At 57.4% G+C, this 20,784-nt stretch overlaps 1 protein-coding gene across 2 annotated transcripts in view; it reads left to right on the top strand.

Annotated features, from left to right (window-relative positions):
- Window positions 1-20,784, top strand: part of KIF9 (kinesin family member 9) — a 74,445-nt gene that overhangs the window by 38,824 nt on the left and 14,837 nt on the right. For both annotated transcript variants that reach the window (XM_073677101.1, XM_073677099.1), the window contains 3 exons: window positions 4,841-4,905; window positions 5,049-5,126; window positions 17,594-17,662. In XM_073677101.1, the coding sequence (XP_073533202.1) occupies window positions 4,841-4,905; window positions 5,049-5,126; window positions 17,594-17,662 (212 nt within the window). The remainder of the gene's footprint in view (window positions 1-4,840; window positions 4,906-5,048; window positions 5,127-17,593; window positions 17,663-20,784) is intronic.

Below are 20,784 nucleotides of genomic sequence, written 5' to 3'. Positions count from 1 at the left end.
ACAGTAGGTGAGGGTAGAGCTGGTCGTGCAGCGGTATGGTGGAGCGAGGACCCGGCCCGCGAGGGCTCACAGTCTACAGGGGATGGGTGAGGATACAGTAGGTGAGGGTAGAGCTGGTCGTGCAGCGGTATGGTGGAGCGAGGACCCTGCCCGCGAGGGCTCACAATCTACAGGGGATGGGTGAGGATACAGTAGGTGAGGGTACAGTTGGTCGTGCAGCGGTATGGTGGAGCGAGGACCCTGCCCGCGAGGGCTCACAGTCTTCAGGGGATGGGTGAGGATACAGTAGGTGAGGGCAGAGCTGGTCGTGCAGCGGGATGGTGGAGCGGTGGTTACTGTAGGTTGTAGGCTTGTCGGAAGAGGTGGGTCTTCAGGTTCCTTTTGAAGGTTTCCACGGTCGGCGAGAGTCTGATATATTGGGGTAGAGAGTTCCAGAGTAGGGGGGAAGCACGGGAGAAATCTTGTATGCGATTGTGGGAGGAGGAGATAAGAGGGGAGTAGAGAAGGAGATCTTGTGAGGATCGGAGGCTGCATGCAGGTATGTACCGGGAGACTAGGTCAGAGATCTATGGAGGAGACAGGTTGTGAATGGCTTTGTATGTCATGGTTAGGGTTTTGAACTGAAGTCTCTGAGCAATGGGGAGCCAGTGAAGAGATTGACAGAGAGGAGAGGCCGGGGAATAGCGGGGGGACAGGTGGATTAGTCGGGCAGCAGAGTTTAGGATAGATTGGAGGGGTGCGAGAGTGTTGGAAGGGAGGCCACGGAGCAGGAGGTTGCAGTAGTCGAGGCGGGAGATGATGGGGGCGTGCACTAGTGTATTTGCAGTTTTTGGAGTCGGCATCTTTATCACCCTGATGCTCCTTCCTCCCACCATGCCGAGTGCCCGGAGACAACTGATCCCACACTTGGACACTCCGGAGAGCTGTTCACATTTCCATTTATAGATTCTGGCCTCTCACTCGCTCCACTTTAATCTGGGCAACAGGAAATCGCGTGTAGTGATGCCCAAATATTTCAGAAGTCACTGTCACACAAAGGTGACTTTGGGAAAGTGCAATTACTGTCGCTAGAGGTGGATGATGATGAGACACAGTGGACAGAAAGTCAGGAGGAGGACCAGGGTGCGTACGTGGAAGACGAGGTGGTGGATGATATAGTAACTGACCCAACGTGGCAGGAGGACATGCAGAGCGAGGACAGCAGCACACAGGGGGAGGGAGGCAGAGCACCCCAACAGGCAGGAAGAAGCAGTGTGGTGGCCGCAGACAGAAGGCAGGCAACTGTTCCCGGAACACCAATACCAGGGAAGTTACCAGTACAACTGTTAGGTCTTCCCGAGTCTGGCTCTTTTTTAAAGACTGTCCAGTTAACCCCAAAAAGGCCATTTGCAACATCTGCCATGCCAGCAGGGGCAGCAAAACTAACAGCCTGACCACCACCAGCATGATCAGGCACATGGCAACAAAGCACCCGACTAGGTGGGCCGGAAGCCAGGGTCCAGGAACAGTGGCTGCAGGTGACACCATGGCTTCTCCCGCTGTTGTACATGCACGCCAAGCCTCCATCCATGATGCAAGCGAAGATGTCTCCCACCCTGCACCTGTCGTTGCAGACTTGCAACCGTCACCATCCACGTTGTCTTAGCGTTCAGTTGTCGATACCCCAGTCCTTGGAACGCAAGCGCAGATAAGCAGCCAATGCCCCACAGGCCACGATACTAAACTGCCACATTTCTCGAATGCTTACACTACAAATGTTGCCTTTTAGGCTCGTGGAGACTGAATCTTTCCACAACATCATGGTGACGTCTGGCCCTCGGTACTCTGTCCCCAGCTGCCACTATTTCTCCCGGTGTGTCGTCCCCGCATTACACAAGCACTTGTCCCAGAACATTTCCCGTGCCCTCACCAATGCAGTTACTGGGAAAGTCCACCTAACCACAAACACGTGGATAAGTGCTTTTGGCCAGGGACGGTACATCTCTCTGATGGCACACTGGGTTAATATAGTGAAGCCAGGACCCTCTTGGGCCCTGGGATGGAACACGTCCTCCCGACTCCAAGGATTTTGGGTCCTGGGTCAATCAGTGTTGCCCCCACATTCTACAGCTCCTGCACCTCCTCCTCCTCAGCCTCCTCCTCCTCTTCAGCCTCCATCTCCGAAATGACCACATCAGTCACAAGCTGGAAGCACTGCAGCACTGCCTCGGCCAAGCGGCTACAGGCTGTGCTGAAGCTAATATGCTTTGGTGACAAACCGCACAATGCTGAAGAGTTGTGGACAGCTCTGAAAGAGCAGGCAGATCTGTGGCTCACACCGCTGAACCTACAGCCAGGCATGGTCGTGTGTGACAATGGCCGAAACCTGGTGGCGGCTCTGAGGCGAGGCGGGCTCACATGTACCATGCCTGGCTCATGTGCTCAACTTAGTGGTTCAGCGGTTTCTCAAAACCTACCCGGATCTGCCTGAGCTGCTAGTGAAAGTACGTTGCCTGTGTGCCCATTTCGGAAAGTCAGCTACAGCTTCCGCCACCCTGGCAGGGCTTCAGCGGCGTTTGCAGCTTCCAGCTCATCGACTGGTGTGTGATGGCCCCACGCGTTGGAACTCAACGTTGCAAATGCTGGGAAGGAATTGTGAGCAGAAGAGGGCAGTTGTTGAGTACCAGCTTCAACACACTCGTCGTTATTCAGGTCAGCCTCCGCACATAAGACCTCAGGAGTGGATATGGATGTCAGACATCTGTACCATCCTCCAAAACTTTGAGGACTCCACCAAGATGGTGAGCGGCGATGACGCCATAATTAGCGTCACCATCCCGCTTCTCTGCATGCATTGCTTATGGAACAAGCTGCGTTAGAGGACTTCCTGGGAGAAATGACAGCCGGATTAGATATGGTTTCCCTCTATGCCAGTCCTTTTATTGACCTAAAGAATATGGCTGTGGTGAAATACAGCTCTCACCGAGAAGCAACCCTGGCTAAGAAAAGTCTGTGTGAAGGTTCCCGGACACTTTATGGCTGCTTTTTTACTGCGGACTGGTACCAGCAATCTATAATACTTAAGATGCAATCTGGCACCTTGGCAAAGCCCAATTCTGTTCTCCCTCTGATATCTAACAATAACTAACAGGTCATGCTGGAGAAACTTGCACCTACTGCCACTCAGTGTCTTCAGCTCCTTTGTGAGAAACTAATGTTTGGGCAGCCACTCAGTCTACCAAATAAAACTACTGAGATATGGAAATTGTGGATGGCTTCGTTTCTGGTACTGGGTGCTAATACCAAACCGTGGCGTGCCATTCACTGGATATTCCTGGCTGGTTGGAGACAAGCTCATTCCCACAGAAAAGTACCAGCAAGCTAAGGAGATGGTGGCCTATATCATCATGAAGGAGTTAGCTCGTTATCTAGGAGACCGACCACCACTGCTGTCTACCTTGTGAACATTTCGTTGAAGCTTGCAAGGATTAAGAGGTTACATTGTACATTGGCGAGCCTGGTTTTTATACTAAAGATCCTACTGTGCTTTTATAGTGTTGTGTTTTTTTTTATGTCTTTTCAAATGTGTATTAGAGTTCGTCCTAATTTTTGACAGCCCTTGAAATTGCTGCTTATGCAATAACAGTATAGGAGACCCACTCCCTAATAATGGGAAGGACAATTCAATTAGATTCCATCTTTTAGAATATTACCTGTCTTATCTGAAATTCTTTTACGGGTGAGGTATCGCAGTATGGATAGCGTATTACACCGATCCAGACAGGTATTATTGTCTTATACTGCGTGCTGCTGGTGCTGCCCAAAAAAGATACAAATCTATTCTCTTCCTTATTGATAATGCTGTTAGATGCATTTACAATAGGGACAGGTGCTGCTAGGTGGTATGATCACCAGCTACAGATGAGTGTTCATTCTGGTCGCATAAATCTCTTCCACAGTCCATACCTTTATTTATTTATTTATTTGGGCTTATATACAAGTCATGACCCTGCAAAGAATGTTTCTTAACATTTCTTCTATGAAAATCCATTTTAGCTTTGTTTTTGTATGTTTTATTGTCAGTTCGTAAAAATGGCGTAACACTCTGACAATGTTGTTCACAGGTATGCTATTTGTCAGCGACCAAGTGTGAATGAGTTTGAACACACAACTGGCAGACTTTAAATGGAGTGTAATATCTGGCCTGCTCCCAAAATATTCTGTATTATTACCACAGTAATATAGGATCACGTCTGATCACCACGGTTTTAGGAGGTGGCCTTATAGATGTGGTATTGGTCAGTTACTAAGTGTGAATAGGTTGAACAACACACAACTGGCAGACTTTAAGTGGAGTGTAATATTTGGCACGCTCCAAAAAAATGTCACGATTATTACCGCATTAATGTGGGATCACCTGAGATGATAGACAAGTTTCTCTGCTTCCACTATACAGCCCTGATATGTAGGGCTATGGATATCTGTAAGAGCAGCAGACAGAACGTGCAATGGACCCTATTGTGCTGTATACACTGTCCACAAACCCTCCCTGCCTAACTCCTGCTATCACCAGTAATATATGCAGCTGGATTAGTCCTCAGAAGGACTGTTAGTTCAGTTGGATATATATATATCGTGACAGTCAGGTCGCGTAGAGGCGGGGGTCCCCCACAGTCAGGTCGCGTAGAGGCGGGGGTCCCCCACAGTCAGGTCGCGTAGAGGCAGGGGTCCCCCACAGTCAGGTCGTGTAGAGACGGGGGTCCCCCACAGTCAGGTCGCATAGAGGCGGGGGTCCCCCACAGTCAGGTCACGTAGAGGCGGGGGTTCCCCACAGTCCTCATCTTGTTTCCCTGATTTCTAGGAGGGAACTGCATCACCGTCCTGGTGGCGAATGTCTACGGCGAGGCGGCTCAGATCGAGGAGACGGTGAGTGTGCCGGGGATGTGACCGGCTCAGGGAAGGATGTGACGTGTCCGCAGAGAGCGGTGTGCGCCCCCTGACCACACGGTATCCGTCCCTTCCCCCGTCATCACTAATGATCCGATATCACCGTCCTCTCGTTTTCTCAGCTCTCCACACTTCGCTTCGCCAGCAGGATGAGATGTATCCCGGCCGAGACGGCCGTCGTTGAGCGCTGCGACCCCGTGGTAAGTCACCACCACACACCGTCGGGTACACGCACCTCCACGGAAAGAAAAAGAATGCCGGGGAACGAGAGGTTAATGGGGTCATTACTGCTGCATTCAATTGTGGGCTGCAGGGAGAGCGCTAATCTGGGCACTGCCCACAGGGGGCGCCGTCAGAAGATGGGGGCCTGCAGACACAGTGTGGCCCCAACACAGAAGAGGGAGGACTGCAGACACAGTGTGGCCCCAACACAGAAGAGGGAGGACTGCAGACACAGTGTGGCCCCAACACAAGAGGGAGGACTGCAGACACAGTGTGGCCCCAACACAGAAGAGGGAGGACTGCAGACACAGTGTGGCCCCAACACAGAAGAGAGGGGACTGCAGACACAGTGTGGCCCCAACACAGAAGAGGGAGGACTGCAGACACAGTGTGGCCCCAACACAGAAGAGGGAGGACTGCAGACACAGTGTGGCCCCAACACAGAAGAGGGAGGACTGCAGACACAGTGTGGCCCCAACACAGAAGAGGGAGGACTGCAGACACAGTGTGGCCCCAACACAAGAGGGAGGACTGCAGACACAGTGTGGCCCCAACACAGAAGAGAGGGGACTGCAGACACAGTGTGGCCCCAACACAGAAGAGAGGGGACTGCAGACACAGTGTGGCCCCAACACAGAAGAGGGGGGACTGCAGACACAGTGTGGCCCCAACACAGAAGAGAGGGGACTGCAGACACAGTGTGGCCCCAACACAGAAGAGGGAGGACTGCAGACACAGTGTGGCCCCAACACAGAAGAGAGGGGACTGCAGACACAGTGTGGCCCCAACACAAGAGGGAGGACTGCAGACACAGTGTGGCCCCAACACAGAAGAGAGGGGGGACTGCAGACACAGTGTGGCCCCAACACAGAAGAGAGGGGGGACTGCAGACACAGTGTGGCCCCAACACAGAAGAGGGAGGACTGCAGACACAGTGTGGCCCCCAACACAGAAGAGGGAGGACTGCAGACACAGTGTGGCCTCCAACACAAGAGGGAGGACTGCAGACACAGTGTGGCCTCCAACACAAGAGGGGGGACTGCAGACACAGTGTGGCCCCAACACAGAAGAGGGGGGACTGCAGACACAGTGTGGCCCCAACACAAGAGGGAGGACTGCAGACACAGTGTGGCCCCAACACAGAAGAGGGAGGACTGCAGACACAGTGTGGCCCCAACACAGAAGAGAGGGGACTGCAGACACAGTGTGGCCCCAACACAAGAGGGAGGACTGCAGACACAGTGTGGCCCCAACACAGAAGAGAGGGGGGACTGCAGACACAGTGTGGCCCCAACACGGAAGAGAGGGGGGACTGCAGACACAGTGTGGCCCCAACACAGAAGAGGGAGGACTGCAGACACAGTGTGGCCCCCAACACAGAAGAGGGAGGACTGCAGACACAGTGTGGCCTCCAACACAAGAGGGGGGACTGCAGACACAGTGTGGCCCCAACACAGAAGAGGGGGGACTGCAGACACAGTGTGGCCCCAACACAAGAGGGAGGACTGCAGACACAGTGTGGCCCCAACACAGAAGAGAGCGGGACTGCAGACACAGTGTGGCCCCAACACAGAAGAGAGGGGGGACTGCAGACACAGTGTGGCCCTAACACAGAAGAGGGAGGACTGCAGACACAGTGTGGCCCCAACACAGAAGAGGGGGGACTGCAGACACAGTGTGGCCCCAACACAGAAGAGGGGGGACTGCAGACACAGTGTGGCCCCAACACAGAAGAGGGGGGACTGCAGACACAGTGTGGCCCCAACACAGAAGAGGGGGGACTGCAGACACAGTGTGGCCCCAACACAGAAGAGAGGGGGGACTGCAGACACAGTGTGGCCCCAGCACAGAAGAGGGGGGACTGCAGACACAGTGTGGCCCCAACACAAGAGGGAGGACTGCAGACACAGTGTGGCCTCCAACACAGAAGAGAGGGGGGACTGCAGACACAGTGTGGCCCCAACACAGAAGAGGGGGGACTGCAGACACAGTGTGGCCCCAACACAAGAGGGAGGACTGCAGACACAGTGTGGCCCCAACACAGAAGAGAGCAGGACTGCAGACACAGTGTGGCCCCAACACAGAAGAGAGGGGGGACTGCAGACACAGTGTGGCCCTAACACAGAAGAGGGAGGACTGCAGACACAGTGTGGCCCCAACACAGAAGAGGGGGGACTGCAGACACAGTGTGGCCCAACACAGAAGAGAGGGGGGACTGCAGACACAGTGTGGCCCTAACACAGAAGAGGGAGGACTGCAGACACAGTGTGGCCCCAACACAGAAGAGGGGGGACTGCAGACACAGTGTGGCCCCAACACAGAAGAGGGGGGACTGCAGACACAGTGTGGCCCCAACACAGAAGAGGGGGGACTGCAGACACAGTGTGGCCCCAACACAGAAGAGGGGGGACTGCAGACACAGTGTGGCCCCAACACAGAAGAGGGGGGACTGCAGACACAGTGTGGCCCCAACACAGAAGAGGGGGGACTGCAGACACAGTGTGGCCCCAACACAGAAGAGGGGGGACTGCAGACACAGTGTGGCCCCAACACACAAGAGAGGGGACTGCAGACACAGTGTGGCCCCAACACACAAGAGGGAGGACTGCAGACACAGTGTGGCCCCAACACAGAAGAGGGAGGACTGCAGACACAGTGTGGCCCCAACACAGAAGAGGGAGGACTGCAGACACAGTGTGGCCCCAACACAGAAGAGAGGGGACTGCAGACACAGTGTGGCCCCAACACAGAAGAGAGGGGGTACTGCAGACACAGTGTGGCCCCAACACAGAAGAGAGGGGGTACTGCAGACACAGTGTGGCCCCAACACAGAAGAGAGGGGGTACTGCAGACACAGTGTGGCCCCAACACAGAAGAGAGGGGACTGCAGACACAGTGTGGCCCCAACACAGAAGAGAGGGGGCACTGCAGACACAGTGTGGCCCCAACACAGAAGAGAGGGGGCACTGCAGACACAGTGTGGCCCCAACACAGAAGAGAGGGGGGACTGCAGACACAGTGTGGCCCCAACACAGAAGAGAGGGGGGACTGCAGACACAGTGTGGCCCCAACACAGAAGAGAGGGGACTGCAGACACAGTGTGGCCCCAACACAGAAGAGAGGGGGGACTGCAGACACAGTGTGGCCCCAACACAGAAGAGGGGGGACTGCAGACACAGTGTGGCCCCAACACAGAAGAGGGGGGACTGCAGACACAGTGTGGCCCCAACACAGAAGAGGGGGGACTGCAGACACAGTGTGGCCCCAACACAGAAGAGAGGGGACTGCAGACACAGTGTGGCCCCAACACACAAGAGGGAGGACTGCAGACACAGTGTGGCCCCAACACAGAAGAGGGGGGACTGCAGACACAGTGTGGCCCCAACACAGAAGAGAGGGGGGACTGCAGACACAGTGTGGCCCCAGCACAGAAGAGGGGGGACTGCAGACACAGTGTGGCCCCAACACAAGAGGGAGGACTGCAGACACAGTGTGGCCTCCAACACAGAAGAGAGGGGGGACTGCAGACACAGTGTGGCCCCAACACAGAAGAGGGGGGACTGCAGACACAGTGTGGCCCCAACACAAGAGGGAGGACTGCAGACACAGTGTGGCCCCAACACAGAAGAGAGCAGGACTGCAGACACAGTGTGGCCCCAACACAGAAGAGAGGGGGGACTGCAGACACAGTGTGGCCCTAACACAGAAGAGGGAGGACTGCAGACACAGTGTGGCCCCAACACAGAAGAGGGGGGACTGCAGACACAGTGTGGCCCAACACAGAAGAGAGGGGGGACTGCAGACACAGTGTGGCCCTAACACAGAAGAGGGAGGACTGCAGACACAGTGTGGCCCCAACACAGAAGAGGGGGGACTGCAGACACAGTGTGGCCCCAACACAGAAGAGGGGGGACTGCAGACACAGTGTGGCCCCAACACAGAAGAGGGGGGACTGCAGACACAGTGTGGCCCCAACACAGAAGAGGGGGGACTGCAGACACAGTGTGGCCCCAACACAGAAGAGGGGGGACTGCAGACACAGTGTGGCCCCAACACAGAAGAGGGGGGACTGCAGACACAGTGTGGCCCCAACACAGAAGAGGGGGGACTGCAGACACAGTGTGGCCCCAACACACAAGAGAGGGGACTGCAGACACAGTGTGGCCCCAACACACAAGAGGGAGGACTGCAGACACAGTGTGGCCCCAACACAGAAGAGGGAGGACTGCAGACACAGTGTGGCCCCAACACAGAAGAGGGAGGACTGCAGACACAGTGTGGCCCCAACACAGAAGAGAGGGGACTGCAGACACAGTGTGGCCCCAACACAGAAGAGAGGGGGTACTGCAGACACAGTGTGGCCCCAACACAGAAGAGAGGGGGTACTGCAGACACAGTGTGGCCCCAACACAGAAGAGAGGGGGTACTGCAGACACAGTGTGGCCCCAACACAGAAGAGAGGGGACTGCAGACACAGTGTGGCCCCAACACAGAAGAGAGGGGGCACTGCAGACACAGTGTGGCCCCAACACAGAAGAGAGGGGGCACTGCAGACACAGTGTGGCCCCAACACAGAAGAGAGGGGGGACTGCAGACACAGTGTGGCCCCAACACAGAAGAGAGGGGGGACTGCAGACACAGTGTGGCCCCAACACAGAAGAGAGGGGACTGCAGACACAGTGTGGCCCCAACACAGAAGAGAGGGGGGACTGCAGACACAGTGTGGCCCCAACACAGAAGAGGGGGGACTGCAGACACAGTGTGGCCCCAACACAGAAGAGGGGGGACTGCAGACACAGTGTGGCCCCAACACAGAAGAGGGGGGACTGCAGACACAGTGTGGCCCCAACACAGAAGAGAGGGGACTGCAGACACAGTGTGGCCCCAACACACAAGAGGGAGGACTGCAGACACAGTGTGGCCCCAACACAGAAGAGAGGGGACTGCAGACACAGTGTGGCCCCAACACAGAAGAGAGCGGGACTGCAGACACAGTGTGGCCCCAACACAGAAGAGGGGGGACTGCAGACACAGTGTGGCCCCAACACAGAAGAGGGGGGACTGCAGACACAGTGTGGGCCCAACACAGAAGAGAGGGGACTGCAGACACAGTGTGGCCCCAACACAGAAGAAGGGGGACTGCAGACACAGTGTGGCCCCAACACAGAAGAGAGGGGGGACTGCAGACACAGTGTGGCCCCAACACAGAAGAGAGGGGGACTGCAGACACAGTGTGGCCCCAACACAGAAGAGAGGGGACTGCAGACACAGTGTGGCCCCAACACAGAAGAGAGGGGACTGCAGACACAGTGTGGCCCCAACACAGAAGAAGGGGGACTGCAGACACAGTGTGGCCCCAACACAGAAGAGAGGGGGCACTGCAGACACAGTGTGGCCCCAACACAGAAGAGAGGGGGACTGCAGACACAGTGTGGCCCCAACACAGAAGAGAGGGGGGACTGCAGACACAGTGTGGCCCCAACACAGAAGAGAGGGGACTGCAGACACAGTGTGGCCCCAACACAGAAGAGAGGGGACTGCAGACACAGTGTGGCCCCAACACAGAAGAGAGGGGGGACTGCAGACACAGTGTGGCCCCAACACAGAAGAGAGGGGACTGCAGACACAGTGTGGCCCCAACACAGAAGAGAGCGGGACTGCAGACACAGTGTGGCCCCAACACAGAAGAGGGAGGACTGGAGACACAGTGTGGCCCCAACACAGAAGAGAGGAGGGACTGCAGACACAGTGTGGCCCCAACACAGAAGAGAGGGGGGACTGCAGACACAGTGTGGCCCCAGCACAGAAGAGGGGGGACTGCAGACACAGTGTGGCCCCAACACAGAAGAGAGGGGGGACTGCAGACACAGTGTGGCCCCAGCACAGAAGAGGGGGGACTGCAGACACAGTGTGGCCCCAACACAGAAGAGGGGGGACTGCAGACACAGTGTGGGCCCAACACAGAAGAGAGGGGACTGCAGACACAGTGTGGCCCCAACACAGAAGAGGGAGGACTGGAGACACAGTGTGGCCCCAACACAGAAGAGAGGAGGGACTGCAGACACAGTGTGGCCCCAACACAGAAGAGGGGGGACTGCAGACACAGTGTGGGCCCAACACAGAAGAGAGGGGACTGCAGACACAGTGTGGCCCCAACACAGAAGAGAGCGGGACTGCAGACACAGTGTGGCCCCAACACAGAAGAGGGGGGACTGCAGACACAGTGTGGGCCCAACACAGAAGAGAGGGGACTGCAGACACAGTGTGGCCCCAACACAGAAGAGGGGGGACTGCAGACACAGTGTGGCCCCAACACAGAAGAGAGTGGGGACTGCAGACACAGTGTGGCCCCAACACAGAAGAGAGGGGACTGCAGACACAGTGTGGCCCCAACACAGAAGAGAGGGGACTGCAGACACAGTGTGGCCCCAACACAGAAGAGAGGGGACTGCAGACACAGTGTGGCCCCAACACAGAAGAGAGGGGACTGCAGACACAGTGTGGCCCCAACACAGAAGAGAGGGGGGACTGCAGACACAGTGTGGCCCCAACACAGAAGAGAGCGGGACTGCAGACACAGTGTGGCCCCAACACAGAAGAGAGGGGACTGCAGACACTGTGGCCCCAACACAAAAGAGAGGGGGGACTGCAGACACAGTGTGGCCCCAACACAGAAGAGAGGGGACTGCAGACACAGTGTGGCCCCAACACAGAAGAGAGGGGACTGCAGACACAGTGTGGCCCCAACACAGAAGAGAGGGGACTGCAGACACAGTGTGGCCCCAACACAGAAGAGAGGGGACTGCAGACACAGTGTGGCCCCAACACAGAAGAGGGAGGACTGCAGACACAGTGTGGCCCCAACACAGAAGAGAGGGGACTGCAGACACAGTGTGGCCCCAACACAGAAGAGGGAGGACTGCAGACACAGTGTGGCCCCAACACAGAAGAGAGGGGACTGCAGACACAGTGTGGCCCCAACACAAGAGGGAGGACTGCAGACACAGTGTGGCCCCAACACAGAAGAGAGGGGGGACTGCAGACACAGTGTGGCCCCAACACAGAAGAGAGGGGGGACTGCAGACACAGTGTGGCCCCAACACAGAAGAGGGAGGACTGCAGACACAGTGTGGCCCCCAACACAGAAGAGGGAGGACTGCAGACACAGTGTGGCCTCCAACACAAGAGGGAGGACTGCAGACACAGTGTGGCCTCCAACACAAGAGGGGGGACTGCAGACACAGTGTGGCCCCAACACAGAAGAGGGGGGACTGCAGACACAGTGTGGCCCCAACACAAGAGGGAGGACTGCAGACACAGTGTGGCCCCAACACAGAAGAGGGAGGACTGCAGACACAGTGTGGCCTCCAACACAAGAGGGGGGACTGCAGACACAGTGTGGCCCCAACACAGAAGAGAGGGGACTGCAGACACAGTGTGGCCCCAACACAAGAGGGAGGACTGCAGACACAGTGTGGCCCCAACACAGAAGAGAGGGGGGACTGCAGACACAGTGTGGCCCCAACACAGAAGAGAGGGGGGACTGCAGACACAGTGTGGCCCCAACACAGAAGAGGGAGGACTGCAGACACAGTGTGGCCCCCAACACAGAAGAGGGAGGACTGCAGACACAGTGTGGCCTCCAACACAAGAGGGAGGACTGCAGACACAGTGTGGCCTCCAACACAAGAGGGGGGACTGCAGACACAGTGTGGCCCCAACACAGAAGAGGGGGGACTGCAGACACAGTGTGGCCCCAACACAAGAGGGAGGACTGCAGACACAGTGTGGCCCCAACACAGAAGAGAGCGGGACTGCAGACACAGTGTGGCCCCAACACAGAAGAGAGGGGGGACTGCAGACACAGTGTGGCCCTAACACAGAAGAGGGAGGACTGCAGACACAGTGTGGCCCCAACACAGAAGAGGGGGGACTGCAGACACAGTGTGGCCCCAACACAGAAGAGGGGGGACTGCAGACACAGTGTGGCCCCAACACAGAAGAGAGGGGGGACTGCAGACACAGTGTGGCCCCAGCACAGAAGAGGGGGGACTGCAGACACAGTGTGGCCCCAACACAGAAGAGGGAGGACTGCAGACACAGTGTGGCCCCAACACAGAAGAGGGGGGACTGCAGACACAGTGTGGCCCCAACACAGAAGAGGGGGGACTGCAGACACAGTGTGGCCCCAACACAGAAGAGGGGGGACTGCAGACACAGTGTGGCCCCAACACAGAAGAGGGGGGACTGCAGACACAGTGTGGCCCCAACACAGAAGAGGGAGGACTGCAGACACAGTGTGGCCCCAACACAAGAGGGAGGACTGCAGACACAGTGTGGCCTCCAACACAGAAGAGAGGGGGGACTGCAGACACAGTGTGGCCCCAACACAGAAGAGGGGGGACTGCAGACACAGTGTGGCCCCAACACAAGAGGGAGGACTGCAGACACAGTGTGGCCCCAACACAGAAGAGAGCGGGACTGCAGACACAGTGTGGCCCCAACACAGAAGAGAGGGGGGACTGCAGACACAGTGTGGCCCTAACACAGAAGAGGGAGGACTGCAGACACAGTGTGGCCCCAACACAGAAGAGGGGGGACTGCAGACACAGTGTGGCCCCAACACAGAAGAGAGGGGGGACTGCAGACACAGTGTGGCCCTAACACAGAAGAGGGAGGACTGCAGACACAGTGTGGCCCCAACACAGAAGAGGGGGGACTGCAGACACAGTGTGGCCCCAACACAGAAGAGGGGGGACTGCAGACACAGTGTGGCCCCAACACAGAAGAGGGAGGACTGCAGACACAGTGTGGCCCCAACACAGAAGAGGGGGGACTGCAGACACAGTGTGGCCCCAACACAGAAGAGGGGGGACTGCAGACACAGTGTGGCCCCAACACAGAAGAGGGGGGACTGCAGACACAGTGTGGCCCCAACACAGAAGAGGGGGGACTGCAGACACAGTGTGGCCCCAACACACAAGAGAGGGGACTGCAGACACAGTGTGGCCCCAACACACAAGAGGGAGGACTGCAGACACAGTGTGGCCCCAACACAGAAGAGGGAGGACTGCAGACACAGTGTGGCCCCAACACAGAAGAGGGAGGACTGCAGACACAGTGTGGCCCCAACACAGAAGAGAGGGGACTGCAGACACAGTGTGGCCCCAACACAGAAGAGAGGGGGCACTGCAGACACAGTGTGGCCCCAACACAGAAGAGAGGGGACTGCAGACACAGTGTGGCCCCAACACAGAAGAGAGGGGGCACTGCAGACACAGTGTGGCCCCAACACAGAAGAGAGGGGGCACTGCAGACACAGTGTGGCCCCAACACAGAAGAGAGGGGGGACTGCAGACACAGTGTGGCCCCAACACAGAAGAGAGGGGGGACTGCAGACATAGTGTGGCCCCAACACAGAAGAGAGGGGACTGCAGACACAGTGTGGCCCCAACACAGAAGAGAGGGGGGACTGCAGACACAGTGTGGCCCCAACACAGAAGAGGGGGGACTGCAGACACAGTGTGGCCCCAACACAGAAGAGGGGGGACTGCAGACACAGTGTGGCCCCAACACAGAAGAGGGGGGACTGCAGACACAGTGTGGCCCCAACACAGAAGAGAGGGGACTGCAGACACAGTGTGGCCCCAACACACAAGAGGGAGGACTGCAGACACAGTGTGGCCCCAACACAGAAGAGAGGGGACTGCAGACACAGTGTGGCCCCAACACAGAAGAGAGCGGGACTGCAGACACAGTGTGGCCCCAACACAGAAGAGGGGGGACTGCAGACACAGTGTGGCCCCAACACAGAAGAGGGGGGACTGCAGACACAGTGTGGGCCCAACACAGAAGAGAGGGGACTGCAGACACAGTGTGGCCCCAACACAGAAGAAGGGGGACTGCAGACACAGTGTGGCCCCAACACAGAAGAGAGGGGGGACTGCAGACACAGTGTGGCCCCAACACAGAAGAGAGGGGACTGCAGACACAGTGTGGCCCCAACACAGAAGAGAGGGGACTGCAGACACAGTGTGGCCCCAACACAGAAGAGGGAGGACTGCAGACACAGTGTGGCCCCAACACAGAAGAAGGGGGACTGCAGACACAGTGTGGCCCCAACACAGAAGAGAGGGGGCACTGCAGACACAGTGTGGCCCCAACACAGAAGAGAGGGGGACTGCAGACACAGTGTGGCCCCAACACAGAAGAGAGGGGGGACTGCAGACACAGTGTGGCCCCAACACAGAAGAGAGGGGACTGCAGACACAGTGTGGCCCCAACACAGAATAGAGGGGACTGCAGACACTGTGGCCCCAACACAGAAGAGAGGGGACTGCAGACACAGTGTGGCCCCAACACAGAAGAGAGGGGACTGCAGACACAGTGTGGCCCAACACAGAAGAGAGCGGGACTGCAGACACAGTGTGGCCCCAACACAGAAGAGAGCGGGGACTGCAGACACAGTGTGGCCCCAACACAGAAGAGAGCGGGACTGCAGACACAGTGTGGCCCCAACACAGAAGAGAGGGGGGACTGCAGACACAGTGTGGCCCCAACACAGAAGAGAGGGGGGACTGCAGACACAGTGTGGCCCCAACACAGAAGAGAGGGGGGACTGCAGACACAGTGTGGCCCCAACACAGAAGAGAGGGGGGACTGCAGACACAGTGTGGCCCCAACACAGAAGAGAGCGGGACTGCAGACACAGTGTGGCCCCAACACAGAAGAGAGGGGACTGCAGACACAGTGTGGCCCCAACACAGAAGAGAGGGGGGACTGCAGACACAGTGTGGCCCCAACACAGAAGAGGGAGGACTGCAGACACAGTGTGGCCCCAACACAGAAGAGGGAGGACTGCAGACACAGTGTGGCCCCAACACAGAAGAGAGGGGGGACTGCAGACACAGTGTGGCCCCAACACAGAAGAGGGGGGACTGCAGACACAGTGTGGCCCCAACACAGAAGAGGGGGGACTGCAGACACAGTGTGGCCCCAACACAGAAGAGGGGGGACTGCAGACACAGTGTGGCCCCAACACAGAAGAGAGGGGACTGCAGACACAGTGTGGCCCCAACACAGAAGAGAGGGGGGCCTGCAGACACAGTGTGGCCCCAACACAGAAGAGGGGGGACTGCAGACACAGTGTGGCCCCAACACAGAAGAGGGGGGACTGCAGACACAGTGTGGCCCCAACACAGAAGAGGGAGGACTACAGACACAGTGTGGCCCCAACACAGAAGAGAGGGGGGACTGCAGACACAGTGTGGCCCCAACACAGAAGAGAGGGGGGACTGCAGACACAGTGTGGCCCCAACACAGAAGAGGGAGGACTGCAGACACAGTGTGGCCCCAACACAGAAGAGAGGGGGGACTGCAAACACAGTGTGGCCCCAACACAGAAGAGGGGGGACTGCAGACACAGTGTGGCCCCAACACAGAAGAGGGAGGACTGCAGACACAGTGTGGCCTCCAACACAGAAGAGGGGGGACTGCAGACACAGTGTGGCCTCCAACACAGAAGAGGGGGGACTGCAGACACAGTGTGGCCCCAACACAGAAGAGAGGGGGGACTGCAGACACAGTGTGGCCCCAACACAGAAGAGAGGGGGGACTGCAGACACAGTGTGGCCCCAACACAGAAGAGGGAGGACTGCAGACACAGTGTGGCCCCAACACAGAAGAGAGGGGGGACTGCAGACACAGTGTGGCCCCAACACAGAAGAGAGGGGGGACTGCAGACACAGTGTGGCCCCAACACAGAAGAGGGGGGATTGCAGACACAGTGTGGCCCCAACACAGAAGAGAGGGGGGACTGCAGACACAGTGTGGCCCCAACACAGAAGAGGGGGGATTGCAGACACAGTGTGGCCCCAACACAGAAGAGGGAGGACTGCAGACACAGTGTGGCCCCAACACAGAAGAGAGGGGGGACTGCAGACACAGTGTGGCCCCAACACAGAAGAGAGGGGGGACTGCAGACACAGTGTGGCCCCAACACAGAAGAGGGGGGATTGCAGACACAGTGTGGCCCCAACACAGAAGAGAGGGGGGACTGCAGACACAGTGTGGCCTCCAACACAGAAGAGAGGGGGGACTGCAGACACAGTGTGGCCCCAACACAGAAGAGAGGGGGGACTGCAGACACAGTGTGGCCCCCAACAGAGAAGAGAGGAGGACTGCAGACACAGTGTGGCCCCAACACAGAAGAGGGAGGACTGCAGACACAGTGTGGCCCCAACACATAAGTGGGGGGCCTGCAGACACAGTGTGGCCCCAACACATAAGTGGGGGGCCTGCAGACAGTGTGGCCCCGTCTGACACACAAACCTGAATAATCTCTCCATGTTAATAAATACGGGGCACAGAGGGGCCCCCACAGACCGGAGAACCTCATGTCTCCCCGAAAACCCTTATTAATTTCAAATTTCTCTTCCATCCTCAGCGAGTCTGTAAGAACTTGCAGAAAGAGATCGAGCACCTGAGGCGGGAGCTGGCCATCCACGACACCCTGGTAAGGTGCAGCTCTGGATGTGACTGGGGGATGGTGAGTGCAGCTCTGCATGTGACTGGGGGATGGTGAGTGCAGCTCTGGATGTGACTGGGGGACGGTGAATGTTCCTCTGGATGTGACTGGGGGATGGTGAGTGCAGCTCTGGATGTGACTGGGGGGTGGTGAGTGCAGCTCTGGATGTGACTAGGGGGTGCTGAGTGCAGCTCTGGATGTGACTGGGGGATGGTGAGTGCAGCTCTGGATGTGACTGGGGGATGGTGAGTGCAGCTCTGGATGTGACTGGGGGATGGTGAGTGCAGCTCTGGATGTGACTGGGGGATGGTGAGTGCAGCTCTGGATGTGACTGGGGGATGGTGAGTGCAGCTCTGGATGTGACTGGGGGATGGTGAGTGCAGCTCTGGATGTGACTGGGGGATGGTGAGTGCAGCTCTGGATGTGACTGGGGGATGGTGAGTGCAGCTCTGGATGTGACTGGGGGATGGTGAGTGCAGCTCTGGATGTGACTGGGGGACGGTGAATGTTCCTCTGGATGTGACTGGGGGATGGTGAGTGCAGCTCTGGATGTGACTGGGGGGTGGTGAGTGCAGCTCTGGATGTGACTGGGGGGTGGTGAGTGCAGCTCTGGATGTGACTGGGGGGTGGTGAGTGCAGCTCTGGATGTGACTGGGGGATGGTGAGTGCAGCTCTGGATGTGACTGGGGGATGGTGAGTGCAGCTCTGGATGTGACTGGGGGATGGTGAGTGCAGCTCTGGATGTGACTGGGGGATGGTGAGTGCAGCTCTGGATGTGACTGGGGAATGGTGAGTGCAGCTCTGGATGTGACTGGGGGATGGTGAGTGCAGCTCTGGATGTGACTGGGGAATGGTGAGTGCAGCTCTGGATGTGACTGGGGGATGGTGAGTGCAGCTCTGGATGTGACTGGGGGATGGTGAGTGCAGCTCTGGATGTGACTGGGGGATGGTGAGTGCAGCTCTGGATGTGACTGGGGGATGGTGAGTGCAGCTCTGGATGTGACTGGGGGATGGTCAGTGCAGCTCTGGATGTGACTGGGGGATGGTGAGTGCAGCTCTGGATGTGACTGGGGGATGGTGAGTGCAGCTCTGGATGTGACTGGGGGATGGTGAGTGCAGCTCTGGATGTGACTGGGGGATGGTGAGTGCAGCTCTGGATGTGACTGGGGGATGGTGAGTGCAGCTCTGGATGTGACTGGGGGATGGTGAGTGCAGCTCTGGATGTGACTGGGGGATGGTGAGTGCAGCTCTGGATGTGACTGGGGGATGGTGAGTGCAGCTCTGGATGTGACTGGGGGATGGTGAGTGCAGCTCTGGATGTGACTGGGGGATGGTGAGTGCAGCTCTGGATGTGACTGGGGGATGGTGAGTGCAGCTCTGGATGTGACTGGGGGATGGTGAGTGCAGCTCTGGATGTGACTGGGGGATGGTGAGTGCAGCTCTGGATGTGACTGGGGGATGGTGACTGTTGCTCTGGATGTGACAGGGGGACGGTGACTGTTGCTCTGGATGTGACTGGGAGATGGTGACTGTTGCTCTGGATGTGACTGGGAGATGGTGAATGTTGCTCTGGATGTGACTGGGGGATGGTGAGTGCAGCTCTGGATGTGACTGGGGGATGGTTAGTGCAGCTCTGGATGTGACTGGGGGATGGTTAGTGCAGCTCTGGATGTGACTGGGGGGTGGTGAGTGCAGCTCTGGATGTGACTGGGGGATGGTGAGTGCAGCTCTGTATGTGACTGGAGGATGGTGAATGCAGCTCTGGATGTGACTGGGGGATGGTGAGTGCAGCTCTGGATGTGACTGGGGGATGGTGAGTGCAGCTCTGGATGTGACTGGGGGATGGTGAGTGCAGCTCTGGATGTGACTGGGGAATGGTGAGTGCAGCTCTGGATGTGACTGGGGAATGGTGAGTGCAGCTCTGGATGTGACTGGGGGATGGTTAGTGCAGCTCTGGATGTGACTGGGGGATGGTTAGTGCAGCTCTGGATGTGACTGGGGGATGGTTAGTGCAGCTCTGGATGTGACTGGGGGATGGTTAGTGCAGCTCTGGATGTGACTGGGGGATGGTTAGTGCAGCTCTGGATGTGGCTGGGGGATGGTGAGTGCAGCTCTGGATGTGACTGGGGGATGGTGAGTGCAGCTCTGGATGTGACTGGGGGATGGTGAGTGCAGCTCTGGATGTGACTGGGGGATGGTGAGTGCAGCTCTGGATGTGACTGGGGGATGGTGAGTGCAGCTCTGGATGTGACTGGGGGATGGTGAGTGCAGCTCTGGATGTGACTGGGGGATGGTGAGTGCAGCTCTGGATGTGACTGGGGGATGGTGAGTGCAGCTCTGGATGTGACTGGGGGATGGTGAGTGCAGCTCTGGATGTGACTGGGGGATGGTGAGTGCAGCTCTGGATGTGACTGGGGGATGGTGAGTGCAGCTCTGGATGTGACTGGGGGATGGTGAGTGCAGCTCTGGATGTGACTGGGGGACGGTGAGTGCAGCTCTGGATGTGACTGGGGGACGGTGAGTGCAGCTCTGGATGTGACTGGGGGACGGTGAATGTTGCTCTGGATGTGACTGGGAGATGGTGAATGTTGCTCTGGATGTGACTGGGGGATGGTGAGTGCAGCTCTGGATGTGACTGGGGGATGGTGAGTGCAGCTCTGGATGTGACTGGGGGATGGTGAGTGCAGCTCTGGATGTGACTGGGGGATGGTCAGTGCAGCTCTGGATGTGACTGGGGGATGGTGAGTGCAGCTCTGGATGTGACTGGGGGATGGTGAGTGCAGCTCTGGATGTGACTGGGGGATGGTGAGTGCAGCTCTGGATGTGACTGGGGGATGGTGAGTGCAGCTCTGGATGTGACTGGGGGATGGTGAGTGCAGCTCTGGATGTGACTGGGGGATGGTGAGTGCAGCTCTGGATGTGACTGGGGGATGGTGAGTGCAGCTCTGGATGTGACTGGGGGATGGTGAGTGCAGCTCTGGATGTGACTGGGGGATGGTGAGTGCAGCTCTGGATGTGACTGGGGGATGGTGAGTGCAGCTCTGGATGTGACTGGGGGATAGTGAATGCAGCTCTGGATGTGACTGGAGTAACTACTTGATACAATTAGT

This window comes from Phyllobates terribilis, unplaced genomic scaffold (assembly GCF_046119375.1).
Source record: "Phyllobates terribilis strain yellow unplaced genomic scaffold, ASM4611937v1 Scaffold_4__5_contigs__length_816908805, whole genome shotgun sequence".
NCBI classification, from domain to species: Eukaryota; Metazoa; Chordata; class Amphibia; order Anura; family Dendrobatidae; genus Phyllobates; species Phyllobates terribilis.
Note: the sequence above shows the minus strand (reverse complement) of the source record. Positions and strands in the feature narration are given on the sequence as shown.